This window comes from Myotis nattereri (assembly GCF_964212035.1).
Source record: "Myotis nattereri genome assembly, chromosome: 17".
NCBI lineage: Eukaryota > Metazoa > Chordata > Mammalia > Chiroptera > Vespertilionidae > Myotis > Myotis nattereri.
Genome location: NC_138092.1, coordinates 27,793,273 through 27,814,000, shown reverse-complemented (window position 1 = coordinate 27,814,000; position 20,728 = coordinate 27,793,273). Strand labels below are relative to the sequence as shown.

Sequence of the window (20,728 nt, the reverse complement as noted above, 5' to 3'; positions counted from 1 at the left end):
AAAGTAAGGTAGAGAAAAGAAAATGTTATTAAATGACAAGGAAGAGAAAATATATTTACAGTACTCTCCTGTATTTATTAGGAAAAAAACCTGCACACTTAAAATCAGGATTCTTGCCCAGCCAATGTGGTTCAGTGGTTGAATATCCACCTATGAACTAGAAGGTCACAGTTTCATTCCAGGTCAGGGCATATGCCTGGGTTGTGGGCTCGATCCCCTGTGTGGGGTGTGCAAGAAGCAGCCGATGGATGATTCTCATTATTGATGTTTCTCTCTCTCCCTTCCTCTCTGAAATCAATAAAATCCTATATAATAAAAGGCTAATATGCAAATTGTCCCCTCAGGAGTTCGATTGCCCGCTATGACGTGTGCTGACCACCAGGGGGTGGCACAGAACAAAGGAAGGCCTGGCCAGCAGCTGGCAGCCAGGGGAAAGAAGGCCCTGGCCCGCAGCCTGAAGGCCCTGATCGGCCCTGATCGCCGGCCAGGCCTGGGGACCCTACCTGTGCATGAATTTCATGCACCGGACCTCTAGTTTTATAGATATATAATTCATTAAAAACAAAACAAAGCAGGGCTTTTCAAGGGTAACAACACTAGGGATAGGAGGTAAAGTCATTTCCTATGTTTTGGAGTAGCTATAATGGTGCCAGGTGACCAAACAGAAGGGTTCATTTTATCCATGGGCTCCTAGAACAAAACCTTTTAGTAGGCACATACCTCTTTAGGAGAAAGAATAGAAATGTAGTCTTCATATATTGTCCTTGCCTTTTCCTCAATAATGCTTTTATTAGCTTCTTTTTTCAGTTCCTCACACGCCATCCAGAAAAGCATATTGTCTTCACTGAATTCTGTCCGGAGGAATTCGCGGAAAGCGTTCCTTCCTGCTGGGGTGAGCATCAACTTGTCGAAGGACTGCGCCCAGGCACTGACCTCTTCCAGAGTAGGAGTTGGGCTGTGCAGAGACCAGAAGAAAGGGCAGAAGGGAGCCATGTTACTGGTAGTTCATCTGGATTTCATCACTGGAAACCTATCTTTTTCCTCTCTGAGAATGAAAATGTGCACTTTGGACCTTTCAGGAAGAGAAAGAGCTGTTTTTGTTTCCTTAAGCCTTTAGCAAAAACACATGAGTTTGATACTTTCACATTGTTTAGCTGGATTGCATGGCTACTGCCCAAAGGCTGGCGAGCCAAATTGCTACAATAACTGCTCAGCCCATACTTGTTTATATCTAAGCATGTCCTGGAAAAGTTTTTAAATTATAGAGGAAAAGAAAAATCCTATAATCATCTGAGCAAAAACTCCCTAGTCACATGACAGACCCGAGTCAGCCCTGACCACACTGACTTCCAGAATAGCAGTGGGGCAGTACCTATTTAGTATGTTTTAACACTCAAAAGAGAATTTTAAAGAGGAGAAAAGAATATGAGTTATATAACTGCAGGTTATGAAGGGTGACAACGAAAATGAGCATCCATGAATTCACCATTTACCTTGAGAACCAGGCCATCGCGGAGAGCTGCACTTACCTGACACTACACTCAGACACTGCCCTCTGGCTCCCCAGGTCTGAGGGAACCTCTATTCTTGATTTTGGGTTTTCCCTATTCTAGTTGATTTTTTACTTACATTCCATTTTACTGAGGTCAGAAAAAACAATCTGTTTAACAATGACCTTTATTATTTCTTTTCCATTACCCTCTCCCCCTAATTTCTATGTATGTATGTATCCCGGAACAATGTATTTTTTAGTTAAAAAAATATATTTGTATTGATTTCAAAGAGGAAGGGAGAGGGAGAGAGAGATGGAAACATCAATGATGAGAGAGAATGCAAGCCCCACACTGGGGATTGAGCCTATAACCCGGGCAGGTGCCCTGACCGGGAATTGAACGGTGACCTCCCTGTTCAAAGCTCAACCACTGAGCCATGCAGGCTGGGCTAGTTTTTTTGTTTTTTCTTTTCTTTGAAGTCTATAAAAATGTCTCCTACAGCTTGCTTTTTCCACCCAACACTAAGTGTCTAAGATTCACCCGTGCTGCTGTTCGTGGCCAGCTCAGAGTTCCTGGGCAGGATTCAGCTCTCATTTTCCATTCTTGTACTATCCTCATCTGATTTTGGTTTCACTGTTACACTGGCCTCTTAGACATTTGGGTAATTATACGAGACTCGTGTAATCTTGGAATGACCAAGTCCTGAAATGTTTTGTGGAACTAATCTGTGAAACCAACTGGCTCCAGTGTTATTTTGTAGGAAGTTGTTATTGGGTTGAATTTTATGCCTGAAAAAAGATATGTTGAAGTCCTAGCCTTCAATATCTCTGGATGTGACCTTATTTGAAAATAGGATCCTTATAGATGTACTCCGTTATGAGGGGTGTTCTTACAAACAGAGACAGATACAACAGCCCGTCTTTGGCTTAGCAACAACGAACTATTATCACCCGCACTTTACACAGAAGGAAACTGAGGCATAATGTGTCTACCAAGTGCCCAAGGTCTCAAGGTTCCACTGGCGGGAGGGGTATAGCCAGGACTCGATGTAGGCATTGTGGTTTCAGATGTAACAGCCTCAAGCTTTGGTACAAAATACATGATACTGGAATATACAAGATAAAAGCTGTTTTAAGAAACTCATAAGTTGTGGAAGATTTTAATGTGCTTCCCAGACTTTTTAAAATCTGGGTAAGAGTAACTAGCATAAAGAATGAAGAAAAATATTTAATCAACCTTTTAGGCTACTTCCCTTTTTTCTCTCAAAATAAATAAATCTCAAAAATAAACATTTAATACAAGACCTATTTGAACAGTGCTTTTAGGATATTGGTTTTGTATTTGCAATTATATAGGCAAAATTCCAAGAAAAGGCCTAAGAATATGTAGGTAAAAGTAAATCAGTTGATACTACAGGTGGGAAAAGAGACAATATTAAAATCTGGCATTATGGAAAGTAATTTATGTGCATTTTCTGAAATTTTAAAAACAATACATTAATGGAAGTATAAGTTAATAGTTAAGAAAAAGATGGACTTTTAAAACTTTCCTGAAAACCAATGTGTATGGTTTTTTGTTTTGTTTTTTAATTTTTTTTTAATTTTAGTAAATCTTTATTGTTCAGATTATTACATTTGTTCCTCTTTTTTCCCCCCCATAGCTCCCCTCCACTCAGTTCCCACCCCACCCTCTGCCCTCACCCCTCCACTGTCCTCATCCCTAGGTGCACAATTTTTGTCGTCTCTTCCCGCATCTCCCACACCCCTTTCCCCACCAAGAATAGTGAGTCCATTCCCTTTCTATGTCCCTGATTCTATTATAATCAACAGTTCATTCTGTTCATTAGATTATTTATTCACTTGATTCTTAGATTCACTTGTTGATAGATGCATATTTGTTGTTCATAATTAGTATCTTTACCTTTTTCTTCTTCTTCCTCTTCTTAAAGGATACCTTTCAGCATTTCATATAATCCTGGTTTGGTGGTGATGAACTCCTTTAGCTTTTCCTTATCTGTGAAGCTCTTTATCTGACCTTCAATTCTGAACGATAGCTTTGCTGGATAAAGTAATCTTGGTTGCAGGTTCTTGGCATTCATCACTTTGCATATTTCTTGCCTCTCCCTTCTGGCCTGCAAAGTTTCTGTTGAGAAATCAGCTGACAGTCGTATAGGTATTCCCTTGTAGGTAACTGAGTTTCTTTCTCTTGCTGCTTTTAAGATTCTCTCTTTGTCTTTTGCTCTTGGCATTTTAATGATGATGTGTCTTGGTGTGGTCCTCTTTGGATTCCTTTTGTTTGGGGTTCTCTGCGCTTCCTGGACCTGTAAGTCTATTTCTTTCACCAGGTGGGGGAAGTTTTCTGTCATTATTTCTTCAAATAGGTTTTCAATATCTTGCTCTCTCTCATCTTCTGGCACCCCTATAATTCTGGTGTTGGTACGCTTGAAGCTGTCCCAGAGCTGTCCTTAAATGTACCACAGCCTCCAAGACAACACATCATTTTAGCTATAGGTGGCAAGAGATGTGATGAGCCGAACCGGTTTGGCTCAGTGGATAGAGCGTCGGCCTGCGGACTGAAGGGTCCCAGGTTCGATTCCGGTCAAGGGCATGTACCTTGTTTGCAGGCACATCCCCACTGGGGGGCGTGCAGGAGGCAGCTGATCGATCTCTCTCATCGATGTTTCTAACTCTCTATCCCTCTCCCTTCTTCTCTGTGGAAAATCAATAAAATATATTTAAAAAAAAAAAAAAGAGATGTGATGACAGGGAATCCTGATGTTAAAACAGGAATGGAACTAAGGATCACCATTGCCCCAGGCACAAGGAACAGTTCACTTTTTGCCAGATTTCTTAATTCCACCTGTGGCCAGGGGGCCCTTCCCCGCCGCCTTCGCTTTCAGCTCCTCGAGCTTCTTCTGCTCCTCCTCCTGCCTCTGCGTGAACGCCTTGTCCTCCTCGTCCATCTCCTTGGCCTGCTTCTTGGGCTGCTTCAGGGGCTGCTTCTTGCCACCTTCGCGGCCGGACATGGTGCCTGCCGCCCCGGCCCAAGCGTGCATGTTTTATTATAGTCTTTTTTAAAAAGCATACCATATAAAAATCAAATAACGTCATACGCTCTGTCAAGAAGCATCAATTTATATTTGAGATTAGCAGGTATTTCATTAATGATGGAACTGATTTTTCTCCCTGTCACACAATGAATTAAAAGGAAGTCTGCAGTGAAAATGTGATGCCGAGTTATGACTTGATATTGCTAACTTGCAGTTACAGAAACTATGTGTTCATTAAAACATAGAGCGGAAAAAAATAATAAGGTAGGCATTTCTGTCAACTTAGTGAGCTGAACACATGAGATCTTACCTTTCTTCCCAGGTTGGAAGGTCGTCTCTTCTGAGTTCATGGGAAGCCCTCCCAGGCCCCTGTTCTTGATTTCTAACAGTGAGACTGCACAAAATAAGACATTAACGTGTCAGCTGAGACCATTCTTTATCAAAGAAAGCTTTTTAAAGATATTCTAAAGAGAACTCGATTACCAAGTGGAACTTCTTTCTTTCCTTCAAAACAGTGACCCTGATTGGCTTTCGTAAGAAAACCATATGACAATAAAGTATTAGCAAAAATAAATTACGTTTATAATACTGTGGTCTACACTAATCAAGAGAGAATTTACATTTAGAATAATAATTCTTTTCATAAAAACATGCCCATTAAAAAATAATAAAAAGGTGAGATCATCAGGATGTTTTGCTTTTGCTTTTTCTCCTTTTTCCAAATAGTTTTATTTATTTATTTCATTTCTTGCACCTCAAAAACAAGTATATACTCTCCAGGCTTTGTTTGCAGTCAAAATGCAGGTTTTATATATTGATAGGCACACCTACAAAAGTATCAGAGAGTACCAGGAAAGTAAATAAAAAATCTATTGTATTGTTCAAGAGAGTTTAAGTTTCCTTATATACATTTGGTACATAACTTTGTAAATTTATTCCAAGTATTTTTGTTATTATTGTAATGGAATTTTCAGTTCTATCTCAACTCCTAACTGATTATTATTTGTACATATGAAGGCTATTACTTTCTTGATAGCTTTATTGAACCATCATTTATATATCACAAAGCTAATTATTTAAAGTGTGCAATTGAGTGGTTTTTAACATAATCACAAGGTTGTACAGCTATCACTAATATCTAATTTTAGAACATTTTCATCACCCTAAAAAGAAGCCCAGCCAGCCCTGGCTGGTGTGGCTCAGTGGGTTGAAGCACCGAAGGGTAGTGGGTTCGATTCCCTGTAAGGGCACATACCCAGGTTCACAGGACAATGCCCAACAAACTGAGCCACACCAGCCAGGGCTTTATTGAATTCTTTTTTGTTTGCATCAGTTTAGCTATAGTTCTCTTGGGGTTTCCAGGTATATTCTCGTATCATCTGCAAATAGGGAGTTACTTCTTATTTTCCAGTTTTTAGGCCTCCAGTCATTTTCTCTTGTCTAATGTCATTGGCTGATGATTCCTATAGTACAATACTAAAGAGTAGGGGTATCATAGACATCCTCACCTTGTTTTTGTTTTCTGTGTTTTTTTGTGTGTGTGTGATATATTTTTATTGATTTCAGAAAGGGAAGGAGAGGGAGAGAAAGAAGTATCAGTGATGAGAGAGAGTCACTGATTGGCTGCCTCCTGCATGCCCCACACTGGGGATCCAGCTCGAAACCTGGGTATATGCTCGAACCGTGACCTCCTGGTTCATAGGTCGATGCTCAACCACTGAACCATGCCAGTCAGGCCTCACCTCGGTTTTAATTTTAGCAGGAATGCTTTTAGTTTCCCATTAATATAAAAATTGATTTTTATCACTGCTTTTGAGTTTATCTTTCTATCACTACTGTATTATCTTTTCTATTCCTTTTATTACATCTTTCCTTAACTCTCTTTGCACCATTTTGTAAGCCTTTCAGTCTATTTTCAGCATATCTGCCTAAGAATTTTCAGTGATTGTGTGTGTGTGTTGCTCTATTTTTCTTTAAATGCAAAGTCATTAGAAACTCTTCTGACTTGTTGCTTTCATGATGCCAGGGCTTAAACTGTCACTGAATAATGGTTTCTTGAAACAAAACAAAAACAAACTTGAGAGGCATCTGGGTGGTGTTCTCTCTGTGGGAGAATGAATACTGATTGACTTCCGAGGCTTCGTTCGTAAGCAGAAAACATTACTGCACAGCAGGTGTGAAAAAGCAAAGAGAAAGTGAAGGATGAATTTGATACAATATTCCTAAAAGAACTGGAAATTCCTTTGTGAACTAAATAAGCAATATTTATTTAAGCTTTGACATTTTTCCATGTCTCATTTTTTTAAAAGTAGAAATATTTAAGGAGACAATGTATTTTTTAAAAAACTGAAGAACATATTTTGTGTCAATTTTTAAAACCAGAGTTAAGTTATTATTGCTACAGTAAAATTAGGAAATGTTGACAGAAGCCAAAATAGTTGCTCACCAGTAAAAGAAGACCCCAGATCAGATACATTTTGGTAAATTTTTGAGTTATAAAATGGAAAGAAATCCTCTAAAAAGGAAAAAATTAGTTTATTGCCAAGAGAACAGCAATCTGCATGACTTCTTTTATAAAATGAGATTCCAGAAGACCATAAAGCAAAATTTTGAGAAAGATAATACAAAGGCTTAGAGAACAAAGTGCCATTTACCTTTCCTTAATAATTGACTTTACTATGTGTTATCAACAGGGATAAATCTCTGGCTGTATACTTTTTCCATCCCATTTCCCCTCTGTCCAACCTAGAGATAAATATCATCCTTAATTTGTTGTTTATCATTACCATACATGTTATTACCATACGTGTTAGTCTCTCTACATACAAATGTATAATATATAAGTTATTAGAGGCCCAGTGCATGAATTCATGCACCAGTGGGGTCCCTCGGCCTGGCCTGAGGGATGGAGCCGAAAACAGCTCTCCCACATCCCCCAAGGGGTCCTGGATTGCGAGAGGGCACAGGTCAGGCCAAAGAACCCCACCAGCGCACGATTGGGGTCAGGGAGAGACCTGGGAGGTGGGCCAGCCGGGGAAGGACCCCAGGAGTGCTTCAGGGCATGTCCGGCCTATCTTGCTCAGTCCTGATTGGCTAGACCCCAGCAGCAAGCTAACCTACTGGTTGGAGCGTCTGCCCCCTGGTGGTCAGTGCACATCATAGCAAGTGGTTGAGCAGACTTAGCATATCATTAGCATATTACGCTTTGATTGGTTGAACGGCTGACTGGATGACAGGACACTTAGCATATTAGGTTTTTATTACATAGGATAAACATAAATACACAAAGATATTTTCAACTTTGTAAAAATGTTATTTTATGCAATATGCACTGCTTTACAATTTGCCTTTTCCTGCTCTAGCACATGAATTTATGTATGTATGTATGTATGTATGTATGTATTTATTTTTAGCACATGAATTTAAATGCTGTGCAGTATTGCATTGTTTAACTATACCACAATGTATTCTTCTGTTCATAAACTTCAGAGACATTTTCAATTTTTCTCGGTCAGGTTAATGCTACATACTCCTCTCCTTTTGCACATGTGTGAGGTTTTTCTAGGGTAGGGTCTTATATTTAGAAGTTTGTTTTGTGTTTTTTTCACCCAAGGATATGTTTTTCATTGATTCTAGAGAGAGAAAGGAAGGGAGGAGAGAGAGAGAAACATTGATCGGTTACCTTCCATATGCACCCAGACTGGGGATCAAACCTGCAACCTGGGTATGTGCCCTGACCGAGAATCTAACCTAATCTCCAGTGCACGGGATGATGCTTTAAACAACTGAGCCACATTGGCCAGGGCTAGAGGGTATATATTTAACTTCCATATATCTGATCCTTGTTAGTAGAAGTACAAGTGGGTTATATTTCCTGTTTTATTTCATTTGCTAATTTTTCTTTTAGTCATTTTTTAAATTTATCTCCTGAAATTCTTCATTTGCATTCTTTGTTCAACGCATTATAACCCTCCCTACGTGGGTATTTTCTCCACCTCCTAGACCGTCACGTGTGTAGGGTGTGCCAATGTGTGCCACTCCTCCAGTTTCCTGCTGGTCCTCTAGATTCTACTTGAGGATGAAGTTTTGCCTTGAATGTCAGACTGCTTAGCTCTTGTCAGTCCTGTCTCCCCATATTCCCACTTGCTGTCAGGCCTCTGTCCAGAATGGACACACCACCCAGCATCATGATTCAATCAGGCCTGGGAGTGTCATTTGCTGCATCTCATCCACCAGATTGGAACTTCATGGAAATTAACACTAGCCCAAGTGAAGCGGAGCAGACCTAACTTTCCTGGACATTTCATCTTCAATCTTCACCCCACCCCCAATTCGGTCACTATTCTTGATCAGTCCCTATATTAATTTTTCTTCTTCACTGGACAGTGAGCTCTTGGTTCAACTTGTAGTCAAGCCTACATAAATTTGCGATCATTGAACTGCCTAAAGTTATGTATACAGTTAGCTGGCCCTAAGCACTTTTCTTATCCAATATTTTAGAAATGCAATCTAATGTTCCTATGATTTCTAGGTATAAGTCATATACATTTCTCTTGACTTTTAACTGATTTACTGAAACGGTCAAAGGTGTTTTATTTTCAAATTGTATATCTATCTTTTTAAGCAATGATTGTTTTTTTTTTTCTTTTACCAGTAAGTTAGCCTATATTTTGACACTTTATTAAAAAAAAAAAATTAATAAGGTAAAAGCAGCCTCTTTGTAAAATCTAGGCTGTTTGTACTTCATAGTCCTAACCTTTAAGATCCATCTTAGTTTCTGCCCAAATATTAATATTCAATCATCAACTTCCTTAGGTTCTTCTTTAGTGTTTTAACAACATCAGCCTGATTTCAGGAATTTGAATATAGGTCCCTCAAGAGCTAGGATGCAGCCTCCTTGTTTTTGTTGTTGACCTTCACAGAACCCAAATCGGTGTCAGACATATGGTAGTGGTTTAAAAAACACTGTTGAATTAATCACAAGCTGGCACAAGAGGCAGCATTTCTCAACCAGGAGCACATTAACGACAAAGCCCCAAACCTCACCATGAACAGCTACAACAGCAGCACCAGCAGAAGCAGCAAGCGTTGGATCCTCGGTTCCCCACTCCGTGCTGGCCCAGGAGGGAGTCTGATGTCTCCTGGGCTGCAGACATCTGTCGCTTCTGCATCTCCCTCCGTTCTGAGCCCATCAGCTGCAACAATGAAAGGAAAATTGGTTTGGGTGGGCAGAGTGACCACAACTTAAGCTTGGTGATTCAGTTGTTTGGATCATTGAGAAAATGCAATGTGACGATATCCAGGTCATTTCCACTAAATCTGGTAAAATATGGTGCTTAGAATTAATTTACCAAAGGTTCATTTAATGCCTAGCATCTGCCATGCACTGTAATATATTTTAGGAATAAAATCATGAATGGAAGGTCCGTGCACCAAGGCACCCACAATTGAGTAAAGGAGACACTGGCATCATAGACATTGAAGACATGCAGTAAAGTGACAATAAGGTCATGTCCCAGCTGCAGAATTCCCTTTGGGTTGAACCGATGGAGAGCAGTTGAATTACAGTTGCCCATGAGGCCAGAGCATAGGTATGGGAAGAAGCCACACCCAAAATGTCAGGCAGCCGAAACCGGTTTGGCTCAGTGGATAGAGCGTCGGCCTGCGGACTGAAAGGTCCCAGGTTCGATTCCGGTCAAGGGCATGTACCTGGGTTGCGGGCATATCCCCAGTGGGAGATGTGCAGGAGGCAGCTGATCGATGTTTCTCTCTCATCGATGTTTCTAACTCTCTATCTCTCTCCCTTCCTCTCTGTAAAAAAAAATCAATAAAATATATTAAAAAAAAAAAAAATGTCAGGCACAGTAACACAGCAGGCAGAGCAACCCTTAGGAGAGGAGCACGGCGGGGGTGGCTGCACTGAGTTATAAAATAAATGAGTAAATAAATAAATAAATAAATAAAGTAAGTAAGTCACAGATGTAAAGTACAGCCCAGGGAATATAATCAATAATCCTATATAATAAAAGGCTTATATGCAAATAGACCGAACGGCGGAACAACTGGTCACTATGAGGTGCATTGACCACCAGGGGGGCAGATGCTCAATGCAGAAGCTGCTCCCTGGTGGTCAGTGTGCTCTCTCACAGGGGGAGCGCAGCTCAGCCAGAAGCCAGGCTCATGGCTGGTGAGTGCAGCGGCAGTGGCAGGAGCCTCTCCCACCTCCACTGCAGGGCTAAGGACGTCTGACAGCCTAAGCTGGCAGTCGGACGTCCCCCAAGGGCTCCCAGACTGCGAGAGGGTGCAGGCCAGGCTGAGGGACCCCCCTGGAGTGCAAGAATTTCATGCACCAGGCTTCTAGCATTGTAATAACTTTGTGGGTTTTAAAAAATATATTTTTATTGATTTCAGAGTGGAAGGGGGAGTGAGAGAGAGATAGAATCAACGATGAAGAGAGAATCATTGATTGGCTGCCTCCTGCATGCCCCCTACTGGGGATCGAGCCCACAACCTAGGCATGTGCTATGACGGGGAATCAAACCATGACCTCCTGGTTCATAGGTGGACACTCAACCACTGAGCCATGCTAGTGGGGATATTGTAATAACTTTGTATGGTGGTGACAGAAGGTTACTAGATAACATGATGATGACTTTGTATGCTATATAAACTTCAAATTACTATGTTGTATACCTGAAACTAATATAATGTTGTATGTCAACTATAATAACAATTTAAATAAACATGGTGGAGGATGGAAGTCCTGGGGAAGCCGCCTGGTCCTGAGGCCCACTGATATATTCCAATCTTCACTAGCTGCGAAACCTTGAAGAAGTTACCCAATTGAACTGTGACCTCCTGGTTCATAGGTTAACGCTCATCCACTGAGCCATGCTGGCCGGACTGGGTTTGTTTCTCTAGTCCAGCACTGGGTTTATTTCTTCCTCGTATTACCTATTCTAATATGCTATTGGACTTTGTTTTAATTATTATAGTTTGATTATATATTTTTATATTAGGTAAGTAGAGTTCCTTTTGTGAATTAGAAAAAAAATTGGTTTTGGCTGTCCTTGTCTAGTTTTTCTTCCATTTGAATTTTGGAATCAGTTTGTCAAGGTCCAAAAAATACTACGTTGGGATTTTGATTAGGACACATTGAATTTATAGATTTATGTATGACAAATGTCATCTGTTTTAGTACCTGCCAAATCAGGGGTGACTCCGCTGAATTAGCTCTTTTAATTATACTGAGATGTAAGTTCCAGGACAGCAAGAGGGCCTGTCAAGAGTGTTTACTGACCCTTCACCCACACCCAGAACAACGCTCACAACACCTGTCCACAACACCTGTCCACAACACCTGTCCACAACACCTGTCCACAACACCTGTCCACAACACCTGTCCAAAGAGCCCAGCCTCTGAGCAGTTTGGACCCTTGAGCTGGTGCAGCTCACTTGGCCAAAGGTGGAGGCAGAGACATTTGCCTAACTCACAGCTGGGAGACAGGCCCCCTTTGATGCCTCAGGGGACAAGCTTTGGGCTCCTCTGGACATCACATTCTCACAACTTCTGCAGCATTGCAGTGGGACACAGACCCACCTGGTTTCACTTCATTGAGGACACAGAGGGGGCAGGGCCAAGCCCCACAACCTCCAAAGAGGCTCTGGGCAAAATTCTGAGTTTTCAAAAACTTCTGTTTGGGGGTTTTATTGTCTGAATAATTTGGAGGCTATTTTAAGAAAAAGCTAGTTCATTGTTCTAGTAGGGGAAGTCAACTGAAAGTTTAATGATAACAATGGGCTTTTTAGAATTAAAATTACTTCCAGATGGATGCTCACACACGCCTTTACCCTTTAAAAACGACTTAAGTATGTTACCATCTGTCTTACAGGGACTTGGAGCGGAAATCTTTACTCTTTTGTTTATATAGCTGCCGCCAAGTTTGTAACGTAAGCTACCAAAGATTTTAAGACTATCATAGTAATGTCTTTCTGTTCTCTTCTGCTGTTACTGAATGAACATATTGCAAAATAGCAAAAGGGAGTGAATGGCTAGGCTTTTTCAGGGAAATGATAGCTTGACTTTAGACATGAATTTTTCCACGTTGCAAACATTTTTGTCCTGTTTTTTCCCCCCAATAATTTTTTACAAGTGCCTTTGGGAAACATTAGAAGGAAAGAGTCTGACCTGAAGGAAATTAATAAGTTATGCATGTTTTGACTTGTTCTTTCTTAATACCAATCAACACTCGGGAGCATTTTGCAACTACTGCTGGAAATCTTTATCAGGGGATTTCCTTAGGCCAGAAGACCATGGGAATTTCTCAGGGTTATGGCAGATCTGTGAATTCCCAAGGACAACTGAGCCCAGAGGCACCTCGGAAAGTACTAAAATCTTGTCTGTGGTGCTGCTTCAGTGAATCTCCACATAAAAATGTGTCAGGCAGTCATTAACGGTTTGCACGAGGCGCCCTGCCAGCTTTTTTCTGTTTCACAGCTAGGAATAGGCTCTCTAGCAAGAATTTCTGAGCAATCATTATAAATTATAGGGGGGAGGGGGGAGGGAGGGGAAACCAGGACAAAATATTTGCAACGTGGAAAAGTTCATCCCTAAATTGAACTACCATTTCCCTGAAGAAGCCTACCCGTTCACTCCCTTTTTCTATTTTGGGAAGCAGCGTTACTATCCATCCAGCTATCTAAGAAAGCCTGAAGTTACCCCCAATTCCTCCCACTGCCACCTCATGGCAAACCATGGGAAGACTATCTGCCAGGATGTCTTTCATGCTATCCCCTGTCTTTTCTCCAGGGCCTGGAGTCATGGAGGAAGTCTCTATATCATCGCTCTGCCTCAGATCCCTAGAAAAAGGATAACATTCTGGAAGGAACGCTGAGTTTTGAAACCTACATAAATCTAGAGCCTAGATCATGCATTATTATGCATGCTTCACAGCGTCCCTAAGAGTGTGAACTGAAATTTGGAGTTAATTTAAATCCTCTACAAATCCACACTTTTATGAAAGTGCCGGAAGTAAGGTTGGAAGCAATAGAGCATTAAAAATTAAATCAGTTTCCTCTTTGATTCTGAAGTGACCCAGGGAACTTATCCACCCAAGGGAGGAAAGGATATAGCCCCTGCTGTGCTCCCCTAATCACCACCACATTTCTAGGTAAACTCTGAATATGCTTCAATACTAAGATAAGAGTCTGGGAACATCTGATATCCTCAGATGCATTTAGGCAGTTTCCTCAACCTAGAACAATTCTCCAAATTAACAATGCAATATCACCATCACCACCACCACCACCACCACCACCATCACTGCTCTTCAGGTCAGTCAAGGAAGTTGCAGCTAGAGGGAGGCAGGAGGCACCAGGTGGTGCAAGGGGAGGGGTATGTCAGGAGGCATTCCAGCCATAAAGAGGGCTGGGGCTCCAAGGGCTGGCCTGGAGTGGATACTGTGAACATCTTTTGGCATGCAGAGGCTCGGGTATAAGAACACCTGTGACCTTTGCAGCATGTGCTCAAACATACCTTGTACCTAGCAACCACATTGGAAATGAGTGACCTATTCAATGTTCACAACAGCCTTTACAGAATAATGTTCTCAGCAAAAGTAAAAGTGAGCTGGTCATGCAGACATGGTGTCCCTCTAATGGGACAGAGTAGGAAGTGCCAGTGCCACCCATGAGGTGCTCTGGTCAAGTCATTGAACCTAAGTCCATTTGAGCTATTGAATCTAACAGCTCAGCTCATTTGCAGGAACTTAGGGAATAGAGGAACAAGCAAATGAATTCAGCATGTAGGACAATCCCCAGGACAAGGCATCTTGTTTCTTTTCACAAGTTAGTGCATGAAAAAGAAGGTGCAAAGTGGGAGAAGCAGTGATATAAAGAGACTACAAAGAAAGAATGTGATATGGCTCATGTGATGGAGTAAATTGTGTCCCACCCAATTCATATGTTCAAGTGCTAACCCCCAAACTTTGGGATGTGACCATAGCTGGATAGGATCTTTCAACAGGTGATTAAGTTAAAATAAGGCCATAAGGGTGGGGTCATAATCCGATCTGATTGGAAATTTGGATTCACAAAGACACCAGGGATATATACATGCACAGAAGGAAGGCCATGTGAGGACACAGTGAGAAGACAGCTATTAGTAAGCTAAGGAGAGAGGCCTCAAAAGAAAGCAAACCTACTGACACCTTGATCTTTAACTTCTAGCTTCCAGACTGTGAGAGAATTAAAGTTTTTGTTGTTTAAGCCACTCAGTCTGTGGTATTTTGTTATAGCAAACCTAGGAAACTGATATAGTTAAGTATTAGATGACGCTGGAATATTGTATATTTGGTTGGACATCACAAAGGTATTGCAGTTATTATAGGGATATTATATTATAAGGATATTAGATACTTTAATTTTTAAATTGATTTTAAAAGAGAGAGGAAGGAGAGGGAGAGAGAAACATTGATGTGAGAGGCACATATTGATGGGCTGCCTCCTGCATGCTCCCTACTGAGGATTGAGCCCACAACCAGCCATGTGCCCTGACAGGGAATTTCAACCTGCAACCTTTCAGTGCACTGGACAGTGCCCAAACAACTGAGCAACACCAGCTAGGGCTATGGATATTATATTTTTTAAGTGTACTTATCATAAGGTTATGTTTCTTAAATGTAACATTCATTTTTACATTAACTGTCTCTAATGAGTGACATCTGTGATGATGCTTCCTATCATTACCTCTAAATTATTAGCTGGAACTACAGAAACTCTTATGGGCAAGGCATACTTATTTGATCACAAATCAGAGTAGAAACTCACCCAGTGCTGCAGAAGCCCCCTTCCACTCTGGTCCAATCTACTGGGGTTCTACTAACCCATTCTGTTAGTGTTGGGAACAAGATATTCGCGGGTTGAAGAACTTCTTTTCCACCAATTCCAACAGATGGGTCATGACATATGTTTATGCAAATTAAGGATAATAAAAATGTACAATGTGTTCATAAATAACTAACTAGCCTTCTCTACTCCTTAGAGGTCTGTCTGGGCAAATTTCCCCTCTACATATCTCTCTCTCTCTCTCTCTTTTTTTTTTTTTTTTTACAAATTCTACTTTCTTTTCTCCATAGAAAATTCTCCATGATCCCTTAATAGACAATAGCATTGGCTCCACAAACTTTGCCTTATGTCCATCATTAGTTAGAATTTTTCATCCCATGATAATGATCCTGTTATAAATGATATGAAATAGCAAGCTCCCATCCTATTCAAAGCTTTTAGGCTGTAATCTGAATCCCTGAAAGCCTCTAGCATCTGAGCTCTCTTACATAAAAAACCTATGTGCATATGATTTCCTTCTGGCCCTTCTTCATTAGCATTTTGGGGGTTTGTAGACTGTCATTACATTCGCCTGTTAGTATGAAAAACTGGATGTTGAAATGGTAGAAAACAAAAGGAACCTTAAATTAGATAGTTGGTATGGCAAACAGATTCCTCAAAAAAACTGTAAATAGAGCTACCATATGACCCAGCAATTCCTCTCCTGGGTATATTGCTCCTATAAGAACCCAAAAAACTCAAAAACATGTTTTTACAAAGATATATGCACCCCCATGTTCATTGCAGAATCATACACAGTGGCCAAGACATGGAGAGAATCAAGGTGCCCTTTGATACAGGACTGGATAAAGAAGTTGTGGTACATATACACAATGGAATACTACTCAGCCTTAAGAAAAGATGAAATACTGCCATTTGAGACAACCTTGAGAATATTATGCTAAGTTAAACAAAATCAGGCAGAACAAGCTAAGAACCATATGATTTCACTCATATGTGGGAGATAAGACTGAAATTTGTGGACATAAACAGCAGGGTGGTGGTTGCCAGAGGGAAGGAGGTAGGGAGGTGGGGGATGAAGGGAGCCTAAAACTGGTGACGGAAGATTTGACTTTGAATGGTGGGCGCACAGTGCAATACATAGAGCTTGTAACATAGAAATCCACACCTGAAACCTATGTGATCCTATTAACCAATGTCATCCTAGTAGATTTAATTAAAACATTAAAGTAAAAAGAAAAAAAAACACACCCTCTGTGACTAGAATAGTAGTAAGCCCATATTGTACACAGCATGGCAGCATGCAGCATGTTGGGGTAGAGGTTGGATAGGGTAAGAGTAAAATTTTTAAAGTTACTAGTAAAAACATTTTTTTTCTAAATAAAAGAAGTAGCCCTGGCTGGTTTAGGCTCAGTGGATAGAGCGTCAGCCTGCGGACTGAAGGGCCTCGGGTTCGATTCCAATCAAGGGCACATGCCTGAGTTGCAGGCTGGATCCCCAGTAGGGGGCGTGCAGTGGGCAGTTGATCAATGATTCCCTCTCATCATTGATGTTTCTATCTCTCTCTTCCCTCTCTCCTTTCCTCTCTGAAATCAATAAAAATATATTTTAAAAAAATAATAAAGAAAGTAATATTTGAAAAAAATAAAAAAATTAGATACTTGGATTTTATCTTCCATAGTAGATTGTCTTTAATTAGATTATTGGTTTGTCTTTTTTTCTTGGGAGTACACTATTTCTCTAAGAAATCACACGGTTATTGGTTGAACTTTATACTTACTTTCATATAGATTGCTCCCTATAAGAACCTAGTAAAACTCCACACTTACATTTAGGTTCTAGTTTAAAGGTAGGAAAAGATTTTCTGTAAAAGACTAGAGAGTAAGTAGCCATTGCAGGCCATATGGTCTCTATTGCAACTACTCAACTCTGCCTCTATTAGTGCAAAAGCAGTCACAAGACATCATGAGAATGAGTGAGTGTGGCTGGGTTCCACTGAAACTTAATGGACACTGAAATTTTAGTTTTGTAAATGATCCTGCATCATGAAATATTATTCCTTTTAAAACTTCCCACCCAACAATTTAAAAATATAAAACTTGAGCTTCTGTGTTGGTGAACATATCCAGGTGCTGGGAGGATGGAGCCCCCAGAGATGGCATGGGAGCTCCTTGCCCCTCCCCCAGACCTTGCCCCATGTATGGCTTCCTTTGGCTGTTCCTGAGTTACTAATGCACCCCACTTCCCCTACACACACACACACACACATACACACACACACACACACACACACACACACACACTCCAGGCAAGAATGATGAATCCTGCCATCAGACTGCCTGCCTTTGGATTCAAACTGCAGCTCTTCCCTACATCCCCAGCCTGCTTGCCTACCTCATCAAGATTTTGGACTTGCCAAGTTTCCACAATTGTGTGAGCCAATTCCTCAAAATAAATCCCTGTCTCTATAAATAAAATAAATAAATAAAAATGTTTAAAAATGTGAAAACTATTCTTAGTGCTCAGGCCATATAAAAACAGGCCGTGGTCTGGATTTGGCTCATGTGCCTTAGTTTGCTGATGTCTGTAATAAATACATAGAACATTTTAGTAGATTATTTACAGTTTTAGTAAAGGAAGTGCACCTTTTAGGGTGGCAGTAATATCCCATTGATTATACTAAATAATTTCCCACCACACCTTATGAATATTTAGTATACCACCATGTAGCAAACTACATCTCAGAAATACATAACCTAACAAATTCACATCTCTGCCTCTAGCCCAGGCCAAGCCCTTCGTTTTAAAACACATCAGTCCGATTACCTACTTGCTGCCACAACTGGAGCTCTCGTGGACATCTCAGACCTTAGGGTCTAAAATAGACTCTAGATCTAGTCTCCTCTCCTTCCCCTTTTGTTTCTTCTCCAGTCATCTCCAAGTCTATACTCAGTGCCCACATCCTCGGAGTCACTCTGATTCCTGTCTCTGCATCTTACTCATTAGCAAGCTTGCCAGATCTCCAGAGTGGACATGGTCGTGCCTGCCTACTTCTCTCCAATTCCACTGCCCTCCAGCTCAGTTTGACACCTTGCCTGGGCTGCTACAATAAGCCCCCAATCCATCCCCTTCTGCTCTACCCCCCACCGATTTTCCACTATAGTGGCAGCCTTGAGCAGTTGCAATAGAGACCATATGTCCCACAAACTAAAATAGTTAATGATTTAAAATAGAACCCAGATTCTGTTAGTCCACTGTGGCCTTCAGTGGCAATCCATGACACCAGAATAACATTTACATTTTTTTCCCCCCTTAACATTTACTTTTTACCAGAGCCTTCTTTCTCCAGCTTTTCAACTAATGCTCAGTCTCCCCTTTGTCTACATGGGCAGACGTAGTAGTACTCACACCTTACTCAGATTTAACTTGTGAAATTATTCTGTGGAGTAGATTTCAAGATTCCATTTTATCTACATCAGAGGTTGTGTGATGTGCCAATGTCTCAAAGTATGCCCCCCAACAGACTTGAATCTGCCCAGGCTGGGATCCATCCACCACCTTTGCTCTTAACACCACAGCTGTGCACAGGCCATGACTAGACAGATTTGGGTTATTTTTGGATGCCCATCAGGGGGAATGTCTCTGCAGTCCTTTTCCCAGCAGGGCTGCTGCTAATTAAAATGGACTAATAAAAACTCCAGTGCATCACCTTGCTTCCGCACTGCTTTAGTGTTCCCAAGACAGGCCTCTGGGGGCTAAGCTGATGGGATGTTTTTGTCTGCTTGTTCCTAGGGTGTGTGTGAGAGAATTTTTGTTCCTCAAGGTTTGGGTTTTCTACAGTTTGTGCCAAAATATCTACTACATTTTAAGACCCCATCCCCCTCGGCATGAAGTATTAAATAGCTAGATTAAATAGCTAGATATGTTGAACAAACAGACCTAAAATTAATTTTTTAAAAGAATTGACATGTTTAATGGTTTTACATTTTGGACTATCTATAGGGAATTATATCTATTTGATAATTGCTCTCTGTCTTTCTCTCTCTCTCTCTCTCTCTCATTAATCCTCACCCAAGGATACTTTTTCCCATTGATTTTTAAAGAGAGTGAAAGGGGAAGGGAGAGACAGACAGAGAAACATCGATGTAAGAAGCACATTGGGCTGGTGGATTGAGCCTGCAACCATGGTACACCCCCTTGAGTGGAATCAATCCCTTGACCTTTTGGTCCACAGGCCGATGAGAAAAAACAGCCCAACTGGCATGGCTCAGTGGTTGAGCATCGACCTAGGAACTAGAAGGTCATGGTTTGATTCCCAGGTAGCGCATATGCCTAGGTTGCTGCTCAATCCTTAGTAGGGGGTGTACAGGAGGCAGCTGATCAATGATTCTCTCTCATCATTGATATTTCATCTCTCTCCTCCTCTCCCCTTTCTCTGTGAAATCAATAAAAATATTTAAAAAAGAGAGAAAACAGGTAAGAAGAAATATCTGAAGAGATATTGAGTGAAAAATTTCCATAATGATGAAAGATATCAATCCACAGACATAAGAAACTCAGTGAATAGAAAGAAGGTAAAAAATAAAACCACACCTAGCCACATTATATTCAAATTGTGGCAAGCCAAAAACCAAGAGAAAAAAATTAAATCAAATTGTGGCAAGCCAAAAACAAAGGGAAAAAATTTTAAATCAGCCAGATGAAAAAGACATGTTACTTTCAGAGAAGCATGACATTCTATAGAAACTATAGAAGTCAGAAGATAATGGAATGAGAGTGTACAGTCAAGGCACAGATTGAGATTTGCAACACACATATACACACACACATGCATACAGATTTTGGACAACAACTTATATCCCAAATGTATAAAGAACTCTTATAAATCAATAAGAAGACAGACAACACAATGGGAAAATGGGCCAAAGAAATGTAGGGGCAGTTTATAATAGGAGATATACAAATGGCCAAAAAAAAGGTGCTCAGCATCATTAGTAAGCATTAGAAATAAAAATTAGCCCTAACTGGTTTGGCTCAGTTGATAGAGTGTCGGACTGTGGACTGAAGGGTCCCAGGTTCGATTCCAGTCAAGGGCATGTACCTTGGTTGTGGGCACATTCCCAGAAGGAGGTGTGCAGGAGACAGCTGATTGATGTTTCTCTCTCATCGATGTTTCTCTCTATCTCTCTCCCTTCCTCTCTGTAAAAAATCAATAAAATATATAAAAAAAATAAAATAAAAATTAAAGCCACAATTATGTACCTTTACACAGACAAGAGAATGACCAAAACTAAATGAATGGACAATTCTAAATGCTGAGGAGGATATGAAGATTTTATAT

General features: G+C 40.7%; 2 protein-coding genes across 6 annotated transcripts in view; both read right to left on the bottom strand.

Moving 5' to 3' along the window:
* Positions 1-20,728, bottom strand: part of RGS20 (regulator of G protein signaling 20) — a gene marked incomplete at its 5' end in the record, with an annotated part of 45,278 nt that overhangs the window by 2,491 nt on the left and 22,059 nt on the right. For all 5 annotated transcript variants that reach the window (XM_081111331.1, XM_081111328.1, XM_081111329.1 and 2 more), the window contains 3 exons: positions 721-955; positions 4,853-4,936; positions 9,589-9,737. In XM_081111331.1, the coding sequence (XP_080967457.1) occupies positions 721-955; positions 4,853-4,936; positions 9,589-9,737 (468 nt within the window). The remainder of the gene's footprint in view (positions 1-720; positions 956-4,852; positions 4,937-9,588; positions 9,738-20,728) is intronic.
* Positions 1,864-4,535, bottom strand: LOC308533167 (translation machinery-associated protein 7-like). Its single transcript, XM_081110992.1, has one exon. The coding sequence runs from the start codon at positions 4,516-4,518 to the stop codon at positions 4,324-4,326; it is 195 nt and encodes a 64-aa protein (XP_080967118.1). The 5' UTR covers positions 4,519-4,535; the 3' UTR covers positions 1,864-4,323.

Excerpts from the sequence above, each read along its gene's own strand:
- LOC308533167 (XM_081110992.1), bottom strand. The coding sequence starts at position 4,518 with ATGTCCGGCCGCGAAGGTGGCAAGAAGCAGCCCCTGAAGCAGCCCAAG.